The 16,271-nt window shown below is 39.7% G+C and overlaps 1 protein-coding gene across 3 annotated transcripts in view; it reads right to left on the reverse strand.

Annotated features, from left to right (window-relative positions):
• LOC126184026 (CCR4-NOT transcription complex subunit 2) overlaps positions 1-6,462 on the reverse strand; it is a 105,663-nt gene extending 99,201 nt beyond the window's left edge. Inside the window, exon 1 of one of the 3 annotated variants that reach the window (XM_049926381.1) lies at positions 6,287-6,462. In XM_049926381.1, the coding sequence (XP_049782338.1) occupies positions 6,287-6,288 (2 nt within the window). In that variant the 5' untranslated portion in view covers positions 6,289-6,462. The other 2 variants (XM_049926383.1, XM_049926380.1) reach the window with 2 other exon arrangements.
• Between the last annotated feature and the right edge of the window lie 9,809 nt (positions 6,463-16,271).

Here is a 16,271-nt window from a genome sequence, read left to right on the forward strand (position 1 = left end):
TCTATTTGGTGCCATTAGAGTGAATATATTTCCCTCATGAGTGAGGTACCTAACTATCCGTTTTAGGTAGCTTTCAGAGAAGGCACTTATTAAAGTTTCACAGATGTTATTCCACGCCCACTACTAACCAAACTGTAATTTTCTCTAATGAATTGCCGGACGATTAAAGTCTTCACCGATGATTACAGTATGATTGTGGAACTTACGTAAAAGTGATTTTCTCAAAAGTTTTTGGTTACATCAGGAGACGAGTGGTGGCCAATAGAAGGATCCAATTAGTTTATGCCCACCCCTGATATCAAGTCTTTCCAAAACAATCTCGCATGCGGCTTCAATTTCTACCTCGGTGGACTTTAGATTCTTTTCTGCTGCGACAAATATACCATCTCCATTTTCCATTTGTCTATCCTTTTGATATACACTTAAACTTTTGGAGAAAGTCTCACTGCTGTCAATTTCAGGTTTCAATCAGCATCACTGCTCTTCCATGAGCACTTCAATTTCTGGCACTTTGTAGCGAATGCTTCGGTATTTTAGCAGTAGGATTTTCATACTCTCATCTGTGGGAGACATGTCTTTCAATCTTGCACTGATACATCTGGGTTTCCTAAAACTATCATCATGTGGATTGGATGGAGAATCGCCCAATCTGACAAACCTTTGCATGCACACCACACACAATCGGCTACCTGATTAGCACGCTCTGATGTGTAGTGCAAACCTCAAACATTTAGGGGGAACCTACAGTTCCCAACTCTATGGCATAAGTCCAGGAAGACGCAACCTAGCACGTCACAGAATGTTCGAAGTATCTGATCAGTCCTCCTACATGACTCAGAACCGAAGGGCCACAATCAGTTCTGGGGAGAACACTGCAAATTAAGAGCGTCGTTGAAACTCCACGCACAAGACTGGTCTTCTTAGCCTTCTCTGCCAGTCACTAGAATGACCTCGGAGCTCAGATGTCAGGCTTCATTTGTTCCAATGTGCAAGACTATCTGCAGTTGGTTGTACCCTGTTCCTTCATTGGGTGCCGTAATAAGCCTCTTCAATATGTTGAATGAGGCCAACAGGCATATACACTGAATGTATCTGGTTTTCTGGTGTTTTTTCCTGTTCCTTGCTGCCATTTCCCTGCAGCGTACCATCATTTGCCATACGTTTGAAGTACCTACAATTAATAGATCCCTACATTTTGAGTTTGCCTCCTCCTGACACCTGACAAAACAGGTTTCCCCAAAACAGGCAAAGTGAGTATCACCAGCTCAGTTGCAGTGAAAGACAGAACGTCAAACTTGTTGGTTAGGGGGTCGGTACAGCACCCTGAGTCCTCCCTGGTCCCTGTCCACCTCATACAGCATGCCTATATCTACCATTGACACACCGCTTACTGCCAAGTGGATGAGTAATGACATCACAGACTTTCCGCAGGATAATACTTGAGGTACCTCTGGTACAGGTATCACAGGTACACAAGTCTCGGGAGCTGCTCCTACACACCGATTCACAGCAGGTGCCAATCGTTTGACAGTAGTCAAGGTAATTTCCAGCTGCTTAGGCCTACAGAAGTCAACCAACTCATCCTGTGTTTGAGAACACAATTCAAGTTTAAATTAAGCCCACTGATTAGCCTTCAATCTGTTGAGCTAAAAAGTTGCTAATTCCCCATAAGAACTGCAGCAAATAGACAACACAAAAACCTGTGGTAAAAACTACTAGTTTCCTAAAACGTTTTGAGGTTAATCATAGTTGTTAGCACACTCAGAAACAGTGTTAATTTACGATAAATGCAGATAATATATAGGTCTATTCCTCTTTAAGGGAGAACTAGATGTAACATAATACGTTAGTTGAGAATCTGCTACAGTAATTAAATCAGAAACGCCGATTTGCTACAAATAGCTCAGATTATGCAAAGGGAAACGGTGGCTTCGGAAAATTCTCAAAAACGCACGTTTATTTGTGTTTATAAACAATGAAGTTCAAGGGTGATGTATTAGTTGGCAGAACTGTGAACCACAAACGGTGATTTGCTACGAAATAAATTACATATCCAAATCCCTCGTACCGGTAACTTACGAAAATATAGCTTTGTAAGCGTCCGAAAATTATCAAAATAACATATTTCTGACATAACAGTACAATGGAATTAGAACGATTGTTTTGAACGAGGATTCGCCTTCTGTTCTCAAAAGTTATGAAAGAGCACAAGTTTAAGCGTGCAATTGATAACAGTGCGAGTTCATCGCGACACTCACTAATGTTCGAAAATTCACAGTATATCATAATGCAAGGTATTGATACAATCACCGAAAGATTATGCAAAAACGACGCGAACAGTAAAATATGGGACCTTTCAATAGGCAGATGTCGTGTACACAAGATCTCACTCCAAGGAAAATTCCTATGTCGGTTTCACACGTGCATATTGCACAGATTTTCACCTAGCTGGTTCTGTGCACACTTCTACACTGGCGTGCCGAAGAACATCACCGCGGCGTGAATTTATCAAAATCGCTAAAATGTGCAGAACTAACAAAACACGTATTCTGCATGTTGCAGCTAGCAATTCATTACGTTAATTATGTGACAGTGCCTACTATGGAAGCAGTGTTGGAAGTATATGTAACTTTTGAATAAGAGAAGCCAGTGAAGTCTGGATGTATGAACAAGCAGAAGCGGCAGCAGCAGTAGCAATAGTAGTGCTGGCGGAAGAAGAAGAAGTAGTAGCAGTACACATCCAGTAAAGTAAACAGTAACACCGAGCCAGGGGATTTTGTGTTGGATTTGGCCAGTAAATGAATACAAGTAGTGGGAAGATGTATCAGTAATTGTGAAGAATGTACAAACTCCTAATTTGATCAATAAGATACCAGCTTATGTTTAAGTAATACATGCACATTTGCACACCTGGTTTCCCCCCATTTTAAATGTCGTATCTTGAATTGTATGATTGTTTTATGTTCATTTCAATGGTAAATTATCTTGTTTCTCCCATTTAATACCAACTTCTTATCCCTCTTCCCCCCCCCCCCCCCCCCCCACACACACATATATATATTTTCAAACTGGAATATAAATGTGATATACATGTTTGTGAGAAATTCATAATATGTTGTCCTAAAAGTGAATATTTGATTTATAATAAAACAGTATTTCACTGCAATTGATGGACCAACAGACCAGAGTTTTAATAAAATCTCTAGTTACCTTAAGACAAAAAAGTGTACCCATTTGTCACACCACACACACAACAAAGATTTCAAATTTGTTTATGTTAACTGTATTCATCATTACCAGCTTCAACTTCTTGCCCATCTTACTTAAGATGCAGACTACTATAATGTAAGAGTATTTGTTGTGAAGAGCCACGCACATAACCACGCAATGACTCATATCTGATATTACTTCGAGGACTCCCTGTGGGGAACTATTCCAAAAATATACAGAGCCCATATATTAATGTGCTTTGTCATTACTAATATTTTCTTTTTTCATCAAAATAGTGAAAACAAGAATGCAAAAATAATAAAAGACAACCTCTACAATCACTTCAACAGATTAACACTGATCCATAAAGGAGTCAGATTTATGGGTGGGGTACAAGTGTATTCAACAACATGCCAGACTATATCAAATGCCTTTTAGGTGATTGGTGGAGTTTAAGAGAGGATTAAAGAACACTGTTGGACAACTACTCCTAATCCATTGAATAATATCTCCATAGAAACACTATATCAATGTTTTGAGTTATTTTATAAACTGCAATACAACAATGTAATATGGCATCAAGTCATTTCATTATACCACATTAAAATATACAGCTCTGACTTATTTCCACATACTCGTCCCATGTCCACAGCATTCATGGAGTTTGACTAATGTCACAAATAAATTGGTTGTCTAGGGCAAATTCATGTAAAACCAGGAAAAGCTGTTTTTCAGTTGCAGTCAATTTAACTACTTTTTATTTCTTGCCATATATGCCAGCAATATATGCTGTTTTTGTGTAAGTGCACAAATGATTATCAGTCCATTAAGAGTGATTATATGTATTTCTTAGCTGAAAGTAGAAAATATTCTCACCGATTCACTTTAAAAGAATAGGTTCTTAGATTTGTGCTATATTAACTTAGAACAGTGTTCGTTAACAATGAAAATTTTGGTAGCATTTATGTGTCCAGAAGACAACCTAACTAGCTTTAATATTTTTTTTCATAATATTATCAATGTATTGTTTTCCTTTTCGTTTGTTTTTACTTATGTCCCTTGTGCTTTCCACAAGAAATTAATACAGTGAGTTTCATGTAAGGGGAGGGGGGGGGGCTAAGGATGTTTGTTTATGGTTCCTGTATGAGTTTTTGCGTAGGATTAAGGTCAGACTGTTTGTAATGAATATAAATAGCAGGCACTGTAGTATCCTCTAACAATGATGATCTTCGATACCATTTATGTAAGATATCTTCTAAATATATAAAAAGTAAAATCATGAATTTTCCCTGACACGTAAACCAACCGCCGCCGCCGATTCCCGCCGCCGCCGATTCCCCTCCCCCCCCCCCCCCCCCGCAATCATGCCACAAATTCCATCCTAATTTGACATCTGTAGAGGCAGGGACAGTGGCCGGTTGATATCACACCCTCCTTTGATATTGATCGCAGAGTTAAATTAATTATTCATATAATATTGGTGTTTTGGTTACTGAAACTTACGTTATTAAAAATGTTTAAATGTTTGCAAGTTCTGCTGAGGAGCATCTATCATACTAATTTTGCTTGAAATCGTGAGCAGTAAGTAAAGCGTTTCGCTAGGTAGGTACGTCGAATGCTCATTTTTAATATTTAATGTCCCACTAATAATGAGGTCCAAACGAGCACGGGCTAACACTGTGAAAGGAAATTGGCTAGGTGTTCTTTCACAAGAATCATCTCACATTTTCCTTGAGCAATTTAGGAGAACCATCGTTCCATTCACCAAAATCCCACGACTTTTATCCCCTTACCTGACCTATTATTGTTATCAGAAATTCGAAATGATAGGCACTAGTGAAATATTTATCAGGAGCAATAAGAAAATTCGAAATTTACACAGACGTTGAAACGTTTCGGTACACCCTGACTAGAAGTAATAATCTATCGAATGTGTCTTATAAAACTTTGTCTTAAGATACATATGCAGTTAAATTACCTAACAATATGGTGTACTATGTTGTGACTACATAGTATTCGTAATTGACAAGGGGAAACAGATGGCAGATATGATGTGGTGGGACATACTTTTCGTGGAAAATTGTATCACAATGCCTTGGACACAGCTGACTTATTATCCACTTATATTCCATTAAAGGGGAGAAACAGCTGCGAGAAACTGGAACGAACAAAAGAGACTTCCGTGTCTATTAGAAGACCATAGAATAGATTAGAAACCCTAACCAAAACAAGACAAACAAAATGACTCATTAAATACTAGTCCCATACTATCCAAGTTGCCACCACTAGAGGTTACCTACATAATGGGATAAGAAGGGCAGTAGGTGCAGTGCTATGGATATGTAAGTTTCTCCAATATTTTCTTGGTAGATTTACCAGTTTTTAGGTTAGTTCATGCTAATTTGAGCTTTTTTCCTTATGATAACTTTTAATGTTATCTTCCAATCCGCGGTGCATACACGAAATAGTACTCAAAGTTCTTCTTATAGCGAAGTTATTCATTTGCTCATATCAACAGTGTTAAGCAATTTTATCTGCAAGTTGTCTTACCGCAATTTGTTCCTGGGTGTCATATTAGTTTCTTCCATAACACCAGTAGACGGCTTAAATTTTTATAAAACTGGTATCTTAACAGCAAGCCGTAACATAATTAACATATTCAAGCGATTTCTATATACACTTTCCACTGTTTCTAGCACAGGGTTGTAACAATTTTCTAATTCTCTACCACCCACCCCGTCCCACCATGCCTTTGATTCCATGAACCTTTGAAGCATTCGTGTTTATGGGATGTTGTCTAACGCAAAACTTCTCACCCGCGAATTTTTTGTGCTATTCACAAATGTACAATTCATTAAACACCCTACCGTTTGTCACATACGTATACTTTATAGAGTCCTGATACATATCTAGGAAACATTCAACAATTATGTTTCGCTCACTTATTCATACACACGTCTTCATAGGAACACTACATAGGCAGTATAACTCAGTGTATGTACTAGTTGCACTAAAAACGTACATGTTAGCAGTTAAAATATAAAAACAACTTTATGTTCCAACTACAGCAACGCACATTTTATGTTCTGTCGAACACTGGGCACGTTACGGGAATGTGTCACTGCACAATTCAGTTCGTAGAGATCACAATTTCACTATCACAAACACTTTTAACTTAAAATGCTTTGGCTTCTCTAGCACAAACAGTTGCGCTTCATAGAGACAATTGAGTGCGGACGTTAACAACTTCAAAGATCAACGATCAAAATACGTTGCACCCACTGCAAGGTATTTAATGTAGCCACAGTCTACGATGCAGCTACAAGTCAGCGGAGTAACTTAACGTTTGGAAAGGTTAAGAGTAGAATGGTTCCGCAACATGAACGCACGGAATTTTAGAAATACCTTTTGTAACAGTGACACCTAGTACGGTAAGTAACAATATACAGAGTTACATATGTGAGATTATATCAAAAACATGATTTACCGATGGCGAAAATGTGCTGTAAGATTGGTTGTTCTGGAAATATAACTTGTAATAACATGTAAAAGTGTTCAAATTCTGAAAACTTCAGCGTGCATGATAACGAAAACTTTATCTTGAGTGTTATAATTTCCAAAGTAAGCGAAATAAATGAACAGTCATAGTAAATAGTAACAGAAGTTGAAGTGTGCTTTTTGAAGAGCATTACATTTATAATGTGTGAACAAAGTGGTTTTACTGTTACATGTATATATCACAATAAATACTTGAATAAAATTCTGTCTTCTTTATTTATTTACATATTATTCAATAAAGGAACAGAAAACAGACCTTGTCAATGATCAGCATTTAGGGGTATTTTCAAAATAATAACGGTCGCTCCACATTGTTACGATTTATCATGCAATTGAACTATGAAACATGAAACTAATTACATCTGTGAGGTTGTGTAAACAGAGTGATGTTACTTTTTTATATTTGTAGAGGCCAATTCACACAGGCCATCACGTCACGTTACGTTACGTCCCGCCCCGTCAAAACATTGTGCAATGCATTTCCAATGGCGACATCTACACTGGCCGTCCCATCTCGTCACGTTACGGCACCGTCACGGTTTTTCGGGAAGAAAGTTTTTATGGGCTGACATCATCCGTCCACTGATCACATGACCCACAAGCTCATTTCCTCATGATACACAATGAAACGGAATATGGATATGGATGTTGTTCGTTGTGTTTGGTATTTGTTATAAATTGTTTCATTTCGTTATTTGTTTTGTTAAAATTTATAATGTAATAAAAGATTAATTTAAGCAGGGAGGCAGCAGTCTGAATTCTGTGACATTAGAGTACTGAATTACTTTCCTTTTACTACATTTGTAAAGTGGATTTTTATACATACTGGTAAAGTATTCAGTAATTTACAATGAAATGGATTGCAATTTGGATGCAACTCTAAGTGAAAAAATACTGTGGGTAGACTCTGATTGATTAGTAAGTGGAATTTATTTGTATGTTGACAGGAATTTGTAATGTTTTCTTAAAGAAATGGACTGAAACCTTCAGACATTGCAACAGTTGCAAAATGCTTTTTTTGTGAAATATACATCAAGTAATGTATTAGAGTTGTTTGTTTAAATATGTGTTTGTGGCAGGCGTATTTATTGTTAAGTAGCACTCTAAACTCTATGTGAAAGTTTTGCAAGTGTCAGTGGTCATTATTATGTGATATCACTAGTAACCCCAGTACAGATAATGCACTTGAACTATTAAAAGCCAGATACAAGATGCAAAAAAAAAAAAAAAGAAACCTATAAATCTCGAAGGGAAAGGTATTGAGGGACATATGATTATTGCATCAAAATTTGTACTGGACTGGAAAGTAAATTTAAACAAACCAGTTATTCATGGGAAGTGATTACAACTCATGATACTGTGTTCCTTTTAGCAATTATGGATGCACTTCCACGTAACAAATGATAAAACCAGTACTTCAACTTTCTAAAATAATTATAAATGCAGATTCCTCTTCCTCGAACTACTCACATAGTGTGTGAAAGAAATTCCCATTTATACACTGCAATGACATTTTTCTGATCCACTCTCATTTTCTTGAATTGTTTTGAACTTCTGTCTGCCTTCTCTAATATACAAGCTATCTGTGTAAATTGCAAACCATTTGCATCCAATAAATATCATTTTGATACGAATGTGTACTCCAGCATCCAGGTACATGTGTAAACCCCATTCATAAAAACAGTTGAAAATCATCTTGCAAAGGTCGCAATTCCTGTGAAACACCAGTTGAGGTCAGCCATGTAAGTTGTGATCACAACTTAAATTGACTTTACATGCCGTGACATGTCAGATAGTGTGAATACACCTTAATATGTCAGCCCCATATGTATTCATCCAGGGATATCTGACAGTAACATAGGGTATATCAAGGAAATACAGTGCCAATCAATGGGACAAAATATAACACACAGCATACATTAACATGTTTTAAGAGAATAGGACAGTTAGCCTATGGGGATAGGATGGGTAGCTGTGGTCTTGATTAAGGAACCATCCAAGTGTTTGCCTTAGCGATCCAGGAAAACCAAAGTCAGAACAGCTGCACAGAGCACCTCCATCCTCCAAAATAGAAGTCAGTGTCCTAACAGTTGCACTGTCCATTGTTGTAATTCTAATCAATAAAATTTCGTCATTTACACACAAATTGTTTCATGTAACTTGCAATATAAACAAAACTCTTTTTCTTCACTGCCCACACTGAAGACACCCCCTGACGACTCTTGGACTGTTTCTAGTCACTTTCTACGTAAAACATAATTCCACTGTTCACTACCACTAACACTAAAGGTACCTTCACACTGGAAACCAACTCCAGCAAACTTGGTTGACAACTGGTTTCAGCTCGAAGTTTGGCTTTGTTTTCAACAGTTGCCTGGAGTAGCAAGTTTCAACGACTAGTTGAGGAAAGTTTTGTCTCGAGTTTGTAGTTTATTGTCAGTGAGCAAAAACATGCCAGAGTCATGTGACTTGCACATTCACATTTGCTGTATCATCTGCTGTGTTTCTTTCTTCATCTGCTGTGTTTATTTCGACAATGGCAACTTACAAGTGGTCAACAGATCTAACAATTAAGTTTTTGTTAGAACTGAAATGAGGAAACCTCTGTGGTAACCATCTGATTCTGCATATAAAGACAGATATAAAAGGAAAGATTTGCTGAAAGAAATTTTGGATAAAGTTGGTGTGCCACTTGAGGAGTGTGAAAGGAAATGGACAAATATGAAAAGACAGTAGAATCGTGAAGATTGTAAAATGGTCAAAACTAAAAGTGGGTCTGGGACAACTGAGATCTAGGTTCCCAAATGGATAGTTTACGAGAATATGAAGATTTTGGAACGCGTGAACAAGCCAGGGAGAAAAATATTTACAATCGGAAGTAAAATGTCATTCACTAGTGTAACTAAAGCTGTAAGATTTTTTGTCGGAAATTTTGTAACTTCATTTGTATTTTTGTTAGAAATTTATGTATTTCTCTTGTCATAGTTCTTTGTCAACATCTGATACAAAGTAGTTTGCAAATTAAAGGCTTATACTGTCAATGATTAAAGCTACAAGGGTTTTGTTCAGAAGTTTTTAATTACATTTGTCTTTTCACTCGATATTTATTTATGCATATTTCTCTTGTCATTTCGCTTTACCAGCATCCGATACAAAATAGATTGCAAGTTCATCCCTTATATTCTTTGCAGCTCTTCCCATATTGCCTCCCTTTCCCTGAAGACATTTGGTACAAATGGCTCTGAGCACTATGGGACTTAACATCTGAGGTCATCAGTCCCCTAGCACTTAGAGCTACTTAAACCTAACTAACCTAAGGACATCACACACATCCATGCCCAAGGCAGGATTCGAACCTCCGACCATAGAGGTCGCACGGTTCCAGACTGAAGTGCCTAGAACAGCTCGGCCACAACGGCCCACCTGAAAATTTATTTTGTGGAGACATCCTCCAACTGCCATCTGAACCCTGCCTGTTTCTGGATCTTCCACATCAAAACTGTCACATGGTGAGTAAACTGTGGCACTTTATTTAGTCTAAGAAAATGTGCTAAGACACAGCTGCTGCTAATGGTTCTTTTTCAAGGTCTTAAGTGCATAGTTGCTCGAAGACACCGAAAAACTGCTGATGGTATCCCAAAAAATTCTTTGCAATTCTTCTAGCGCGAAATATTCTGTAAATAAGTATTCTTTGTTTAAACACCAGGTGCACATTTGTGCCTTCGATCCCTAGAAAAGAATCACACAGCTATGAACTGAGTGTCTGTAGGAATAGTATGCCACCACAAGGCATTGGCTGTTACAAACTGATGCTAACACCCTAAGAGCGTAGCATGATTATGACATTCTTTTTGCTAGTACCTTTCTATGTTTACTGCATGTTAACTGACAAACAATGATCATCGCTAATGACTTTGTGCCCACAGATTTATTTTCGATCCTTAAAGTGACAGAGTCGCTTCCTCTCTTTATGCTGAATTGCATACTGTTTATTCTCTTTATAGTCAATTTCATTTACTTTCCCTTATAGGAATTCTGATGTTTTATTAGCGACTATGATGTTGCTGTCATTAGCAAAGAACACTTTTCTCCATGTTTTACACAACATCGAAAGTCATTGATAAGCATTAAGTACAGGACTGGATCGAATACAGTAACTTGAGGAACACGTGTGTTTATATATTTCTTGTCTGATGTTTGTTTTACTGAAAATTTATCATCAACAGACATGTGATCGCTGTTCACCTTTTGTATTCTGTTTTCGAAAACTGAAATCAAACATTCACTGTACCTAGTGCTCCTGGCTTGCTCAGTAGTATTTTATGGTCAACAGTGTCAGAAGCCTTGGAGAAGTCTAAGAAAATGCCTGTAACGCAATCATCCATAGAAAGAGCTTCACATAGCACTTTTGTGAATTCTGCAATGGCTGATGTTGTACTTTTCCTACTTCTAAAACCAAACTGTACTTCCTTAAAGAGATTGTATTTGTTCACACAACTTACCAGTCTCTCTTTTATGGTAGCTTAAATTATTTTTGAGAATAAAGACAGCAGTGAAACTGGCCTGTAGTTTTCAATGCTTTCCACATTACCTTGCTTAACTAAGGACACTACTCATGCATACTTTATGTACTCTGGGAAAACGCCTGAACTAAAGCATTCATTTATTATGTTTGTTAATGGGGCTTATATGCGATCTATGCATGCTTTTAGAACAGAGACAGGAATCTCATCTGTGCCTGCTGAAAGAACATTTTTTCTCAGGTTGCCTTCCATTCCTAAGGCTGTCGCACGCAGCGACTTATATAGATTTATAAAAAATAGATTCCAGCTATCAGTTGTCTTTTTGAAATTTTATTGGTAGATCTAGATTTCAGCTAGAAACTATCCATTCTCAATGCACTATCATTTTTGATCAATGCATGTAATGCCTGTTGGTCGGGCTTTATCCACAGTTCATTGAATTTTAATTGTTGTACTGTCTTCTTAACTTCAAGATCTGTTGTAGGAAACATCATGATTGTGCTTGCTGTATAAATCTTTGTGGGTGTTATATGTCTTTTGGGACAATTTAGCTGCAGCTTTTATGCAATACAAGATGAGTAATCATTTACAAAATTTGCTAGTTCCTGAGGACTTTCTCTTATCCTGTCCCCATTTTGAGTTGTGTGTTGTTATACTCGTGTCCTCCTTTCCCAGTTCCCTGTTTTACAACATCCCTCACCGATTTTTTTAGTTCTGTGCATTATACACTCCTGGAAATGGAAAAAAGAACACATTGACACCGGTGTGTCAGACCCACCATACTTGCTCCGGACACTGCGAGAGGGCTGTACAAGCAATGATCACACGCACGGCACAGCGGACACACCAGGAACCGCGGTGTTGGCCGTCGAATGGCGCTAGCTGCGCAGCATTTGTGCACCGCCGCTGTCAGTGTCAGCCAGTTTGCCGTGGCATACGGAGCTCCATCGCAGTCTTAAACACTGGTAGCATGCCGCGACAGCGTGGACGTGAACCGTATGTACAGTTGACAGACTTTGAGCGAGGGCGTATAGTGGGCATGCGGGAGGCCGGGTGGACGTACCGCCGAATTGCTCAACACGTGGGGCGTGAGGTCTCCACAGTACATCGATGTTGTCGCCAGTGGTCGGCGGAAGGTGCACGTGCCCGTCGACCTGGGACCGGACCGCAGCGACGCACGGATGCACGCCAAGACCGTAGGATCCTACGCAGTGCCGTAGGGGACCGCACCGCCACTTCCCAGCAAATTAGGGACACTGTTGCTCCTGGGGTATCGGCGAGGACCATTCGCAACCGTCTCCATGAAGCTGTGCTACGGTCCCGCACACCGTTAGGCCGTCTTCCGCTCACGCCCCAACATCGTGCAGCCCGCCTCCAGTGGTGTCGCGACAGGCGTGAATGGAGGGACGAATGGAGACGTGTCGTCTTCAGCGATGAGAGTCGCTTCTGCCTTGGTGCCAATGATGGTCGTATGCGTGTTTGGCGCCGTGCAGGTGAGCGCCACAATCAGGACTGCATACGACCGAGGCACACAGGGCCAACACCCGGCATCATGGTGTGGGGAGCGATCTCCTACACTGGCCGTACACCACTAGTGATCGTCGAGGGGACACTGAATAGTGCACGGTACATCCAAACCGTCATCGAACCCATCGTTCTACCATTCCTAGACCGGCAAGGGAACTTGCTGTTCCAACAGGACAATGCACGTCCGCATGTATCCCGTGCCACCCAACGTGCTCTAGAAGGTGTAAGTCAACTACCCTGGCCAGCAAGATCTCCGGATCTGTCCCCCATTGAGCATGTTTGGGACTGGATAAAGCCTCGTCTCACGCGGTCTGCACGTCCAGCACGAACGCTGGTCCAACTGAGGCGCCAGGTGGAAATGGCATGGCAAGCCGTTCCACAGGACTACATCCAGCATCTCTACGATCGTCTCCATGGGAGAATAGCAGCCTGCATTGCTGCGAAAGGTGGATATACACTGTACTAGTGCCGACATTGTGCATGCTCTGTTGCCTGTGTCTATGTGCCTGTGGTTCTGTCAGTGTGATCATGTGATGTATCTGACCCGAGGAATGTGTCAATAAAGTTTCCCCTTCCTGGGACAATGAATTCACGGTGTTCTTATTTCAATTTCCTGGAGTGTATATTATAATGGAAAGTTTTTTTGCCTTAAGTAGTACCCCCTGATTATTTTCTTATACCTGTGATAGTACTCAAGGAACTGTGGATTAGTGCAGTACTTTTGCAAGGAACTGAGAAATGTAAGTGCTTGTGAGTACTTTCTAATATCCACAGTTGTTCCTCTAGTATGTATTTTATAAGACGAGAAAATCCTTTTGTAGGCTTACAGTGTTTTAGGTTTCACCGAACTTATCTTTAGCTTTATGATTTGACAGTGATGACCTGAAATTCCAAGCTCTCTAATAAGTGCATTACGATTTCTCCTGTCAATATTCATAACCATATGGACTAAAATTGACGCTGAACTTTTGGAAACCCTTATAGAAGTGCCATACCAAGTGCCAAATGTGCTCAAAATGTTTAGGAAGTTATTACTAATTTCACCCTCAACAACTGTATTAACATTCATGTCTCCACATATTATTATCCTAGTTTTAACAGTGGAGACCCTTTCCAAGATTTCACTTAATTTTTCGAAGAAGGTATCCGCATCGCCACCAGGTGAGTGGTAAACACACAAAATGTTTAGCTTCTTATGAGAATCTAGCTTTGTTGCTTCAGTGGCTAACAATTCAAAATGTTTAGCTATGCTGATTGTTGCATAAAAAGTTCTCAGTTTACTTGCCGCATCAAATTTGGATAAAATTCCGAGCTTTCGATGACTACCTCCGCCATATTTTTCAGGGCTAAAACTGACTGTTGTGGGCTGGTGAGGCTTCTGCTTTTATAAGCAGTGGATGGCTTCTCATTGGCTGGATGACATCACAGTGAAAACGGAGCATGCGGAGGTGGTGGCCTCTATGTCCATAGATTTTGTATGGGCACTTTATCCAGCGTTGCTTGCAGTGCCATCCATTGCAACAGGTGCAGAACTGCAAGGAATCTAAGAGGTCTCCTCTGCACTCTTTCTTTATCAATTGTGCGCTTCCATGCTTTGCTAAGTTCATATCCGGAGTCACTGTTGAAATTGTTTTCGCATAGTCTATTTTTAACTGCTTCCCTGATGACAGAGTCCTAATAGTTTGAAGCATGAGCAAGTATTCTTGTTTCATCGAACAGAATCTTATGTTTATTTAACAAACTGTGCTCAGTCACCGCCGATTTTTCCAAATACCTGTATTTCAGGTGACGCTGATGTTCCACACAGTGATCGGCAACAGTTCTTATAGACTGGCCTACATAATTTTTGCCACACTCGCAAGGAATGCTGTAAATTCCCGGTACTCTCAGGCCGAGATTATCTTTCATGGGTCACAACATTTCCTCAATCTTCCTGGGTGGCTGGAAGACTGGTCTGATTCCCTGCCGGCTCAGGACTCTACCGATCTTGCTGGTCCTTGCACTGCAGAATGGTAGCCGTGTGATGTGTTGGTCCTCTTTATCTGCTTGAACAGCATCCTTCCTAGGTTTCTTCACCACAGTAGATCTTATATCAAGATCAGAATATCCATTTTTTCTGAATACCGTCGTCAGATGTTTAATCTCGGAGCTGAGATGACCCTTGTCCGAAATAGTCCTTGCTCTGTGTACCAAGCTATTCAGTATAGCTCTCTTCTGAGCTGGGTGGTGAAAACTATGTGCGTTTAGATATAAATCTGTATGTGTCAGTTTTCCTTACACATAATGTATGAGACGTCCATCTGATTTTGGCTCCACCAGCACATCTAAGAAGGGTAACTTCCCATCCTTCTCCACCTCCACTGTAAATCTTATGTTCTGGTGTATACCATTCAAATGATCAACAAACTGCTGCAGTGCCAGATTCAGCACTGTCATCGCAACAAATACAGTTCTGGGTATTCTCTCCCATATACAGCTGCCGAAGCTTTCATTTGCATCCTGACAGAGACCATGCATGCATTTCGTAAGTAGATTTTTATTTGCCAGATCCCTATATATGTAGGCCAAATTGCCTCCATTACAGCAAGTAGTAAGGAATGCATGTGGGTATATTGTATGCCTGTAGCATTGCTCAAACGGTACTTGCACCACGAATCTTCGCTTTTTGGACACAAACAATGCTGTGGGGTTTCATCTGTTGACACTCTGTGAAACCATGTTGCCCTAACAGCTCATCTCATGTTCTCCAAATATCCTACATTTCTCCTTATTGCTAGTCCATAATATTGAGTCAAAGAATCAATTTCACTTTTTGTAAGATGATCTGGACCACCTCTGTGTTTTCTGTCTGACAGTTTTTTTCCCACTAAAGTCTTTACATAATTTTCTCAGCCAACATCCCATTCTTTTTTGTACATGCCCAGCTTCTCTGTCAGTGTCCCCATAGGGTCTGTCATTAACAACAGTAGTGTGTCCTTTACAGTCTCCATCCCCAAGGTACCCTACATACTTCACACCACAACTGACCTGTGACCTTCTAAAAATGTTTAAAACTCCTTTCGTTTTTATGTTCCCAATTGGGCCATCAAAGTTCTTTACACAGACATGGGTGGCAATAAATTTACTTAAACAACCCTGGCAGTGGTTTGTTAGACATTCACAATTTAGTATCTTACCAGTTTCAATAAATGTGGCAGTTACAACATCATTCAGAGAAGTATGACCTTTCTTCTGCCAAGATCCAGCAAATACTGCTACAATGTCTGTATTCTCAGACAAGGCTACTGCTTTTTCTGTTGCTCTTTTCATTGAATGTTCACTTACACCACATAAAGCATTATGTATTAATTTATTGTATCTGTCAAACCTCAGTGGAAGTGGAGGCAAATCTATCTCTGCACAAAAAGTCTGAGAAGCTCTCCTTCCCCTTCCAATGCATCGAATTGCAGAATC

The sequence above is a fragment of the Schistocerca cancellata genome, chromosome 4, assembly GCF_023864275.1.
Source record: "Schistocerca cancellata isolate TAMUIC-IGC-003103 chromosome 4, iqSchCanc2.1, whole genome shotgun sequence".
NCBI lineage: Eukaryota > Metazoa > Arthropoda > Insecta > Orthoptera > Acrididae > Schistocerca > Schistocerca cancellata.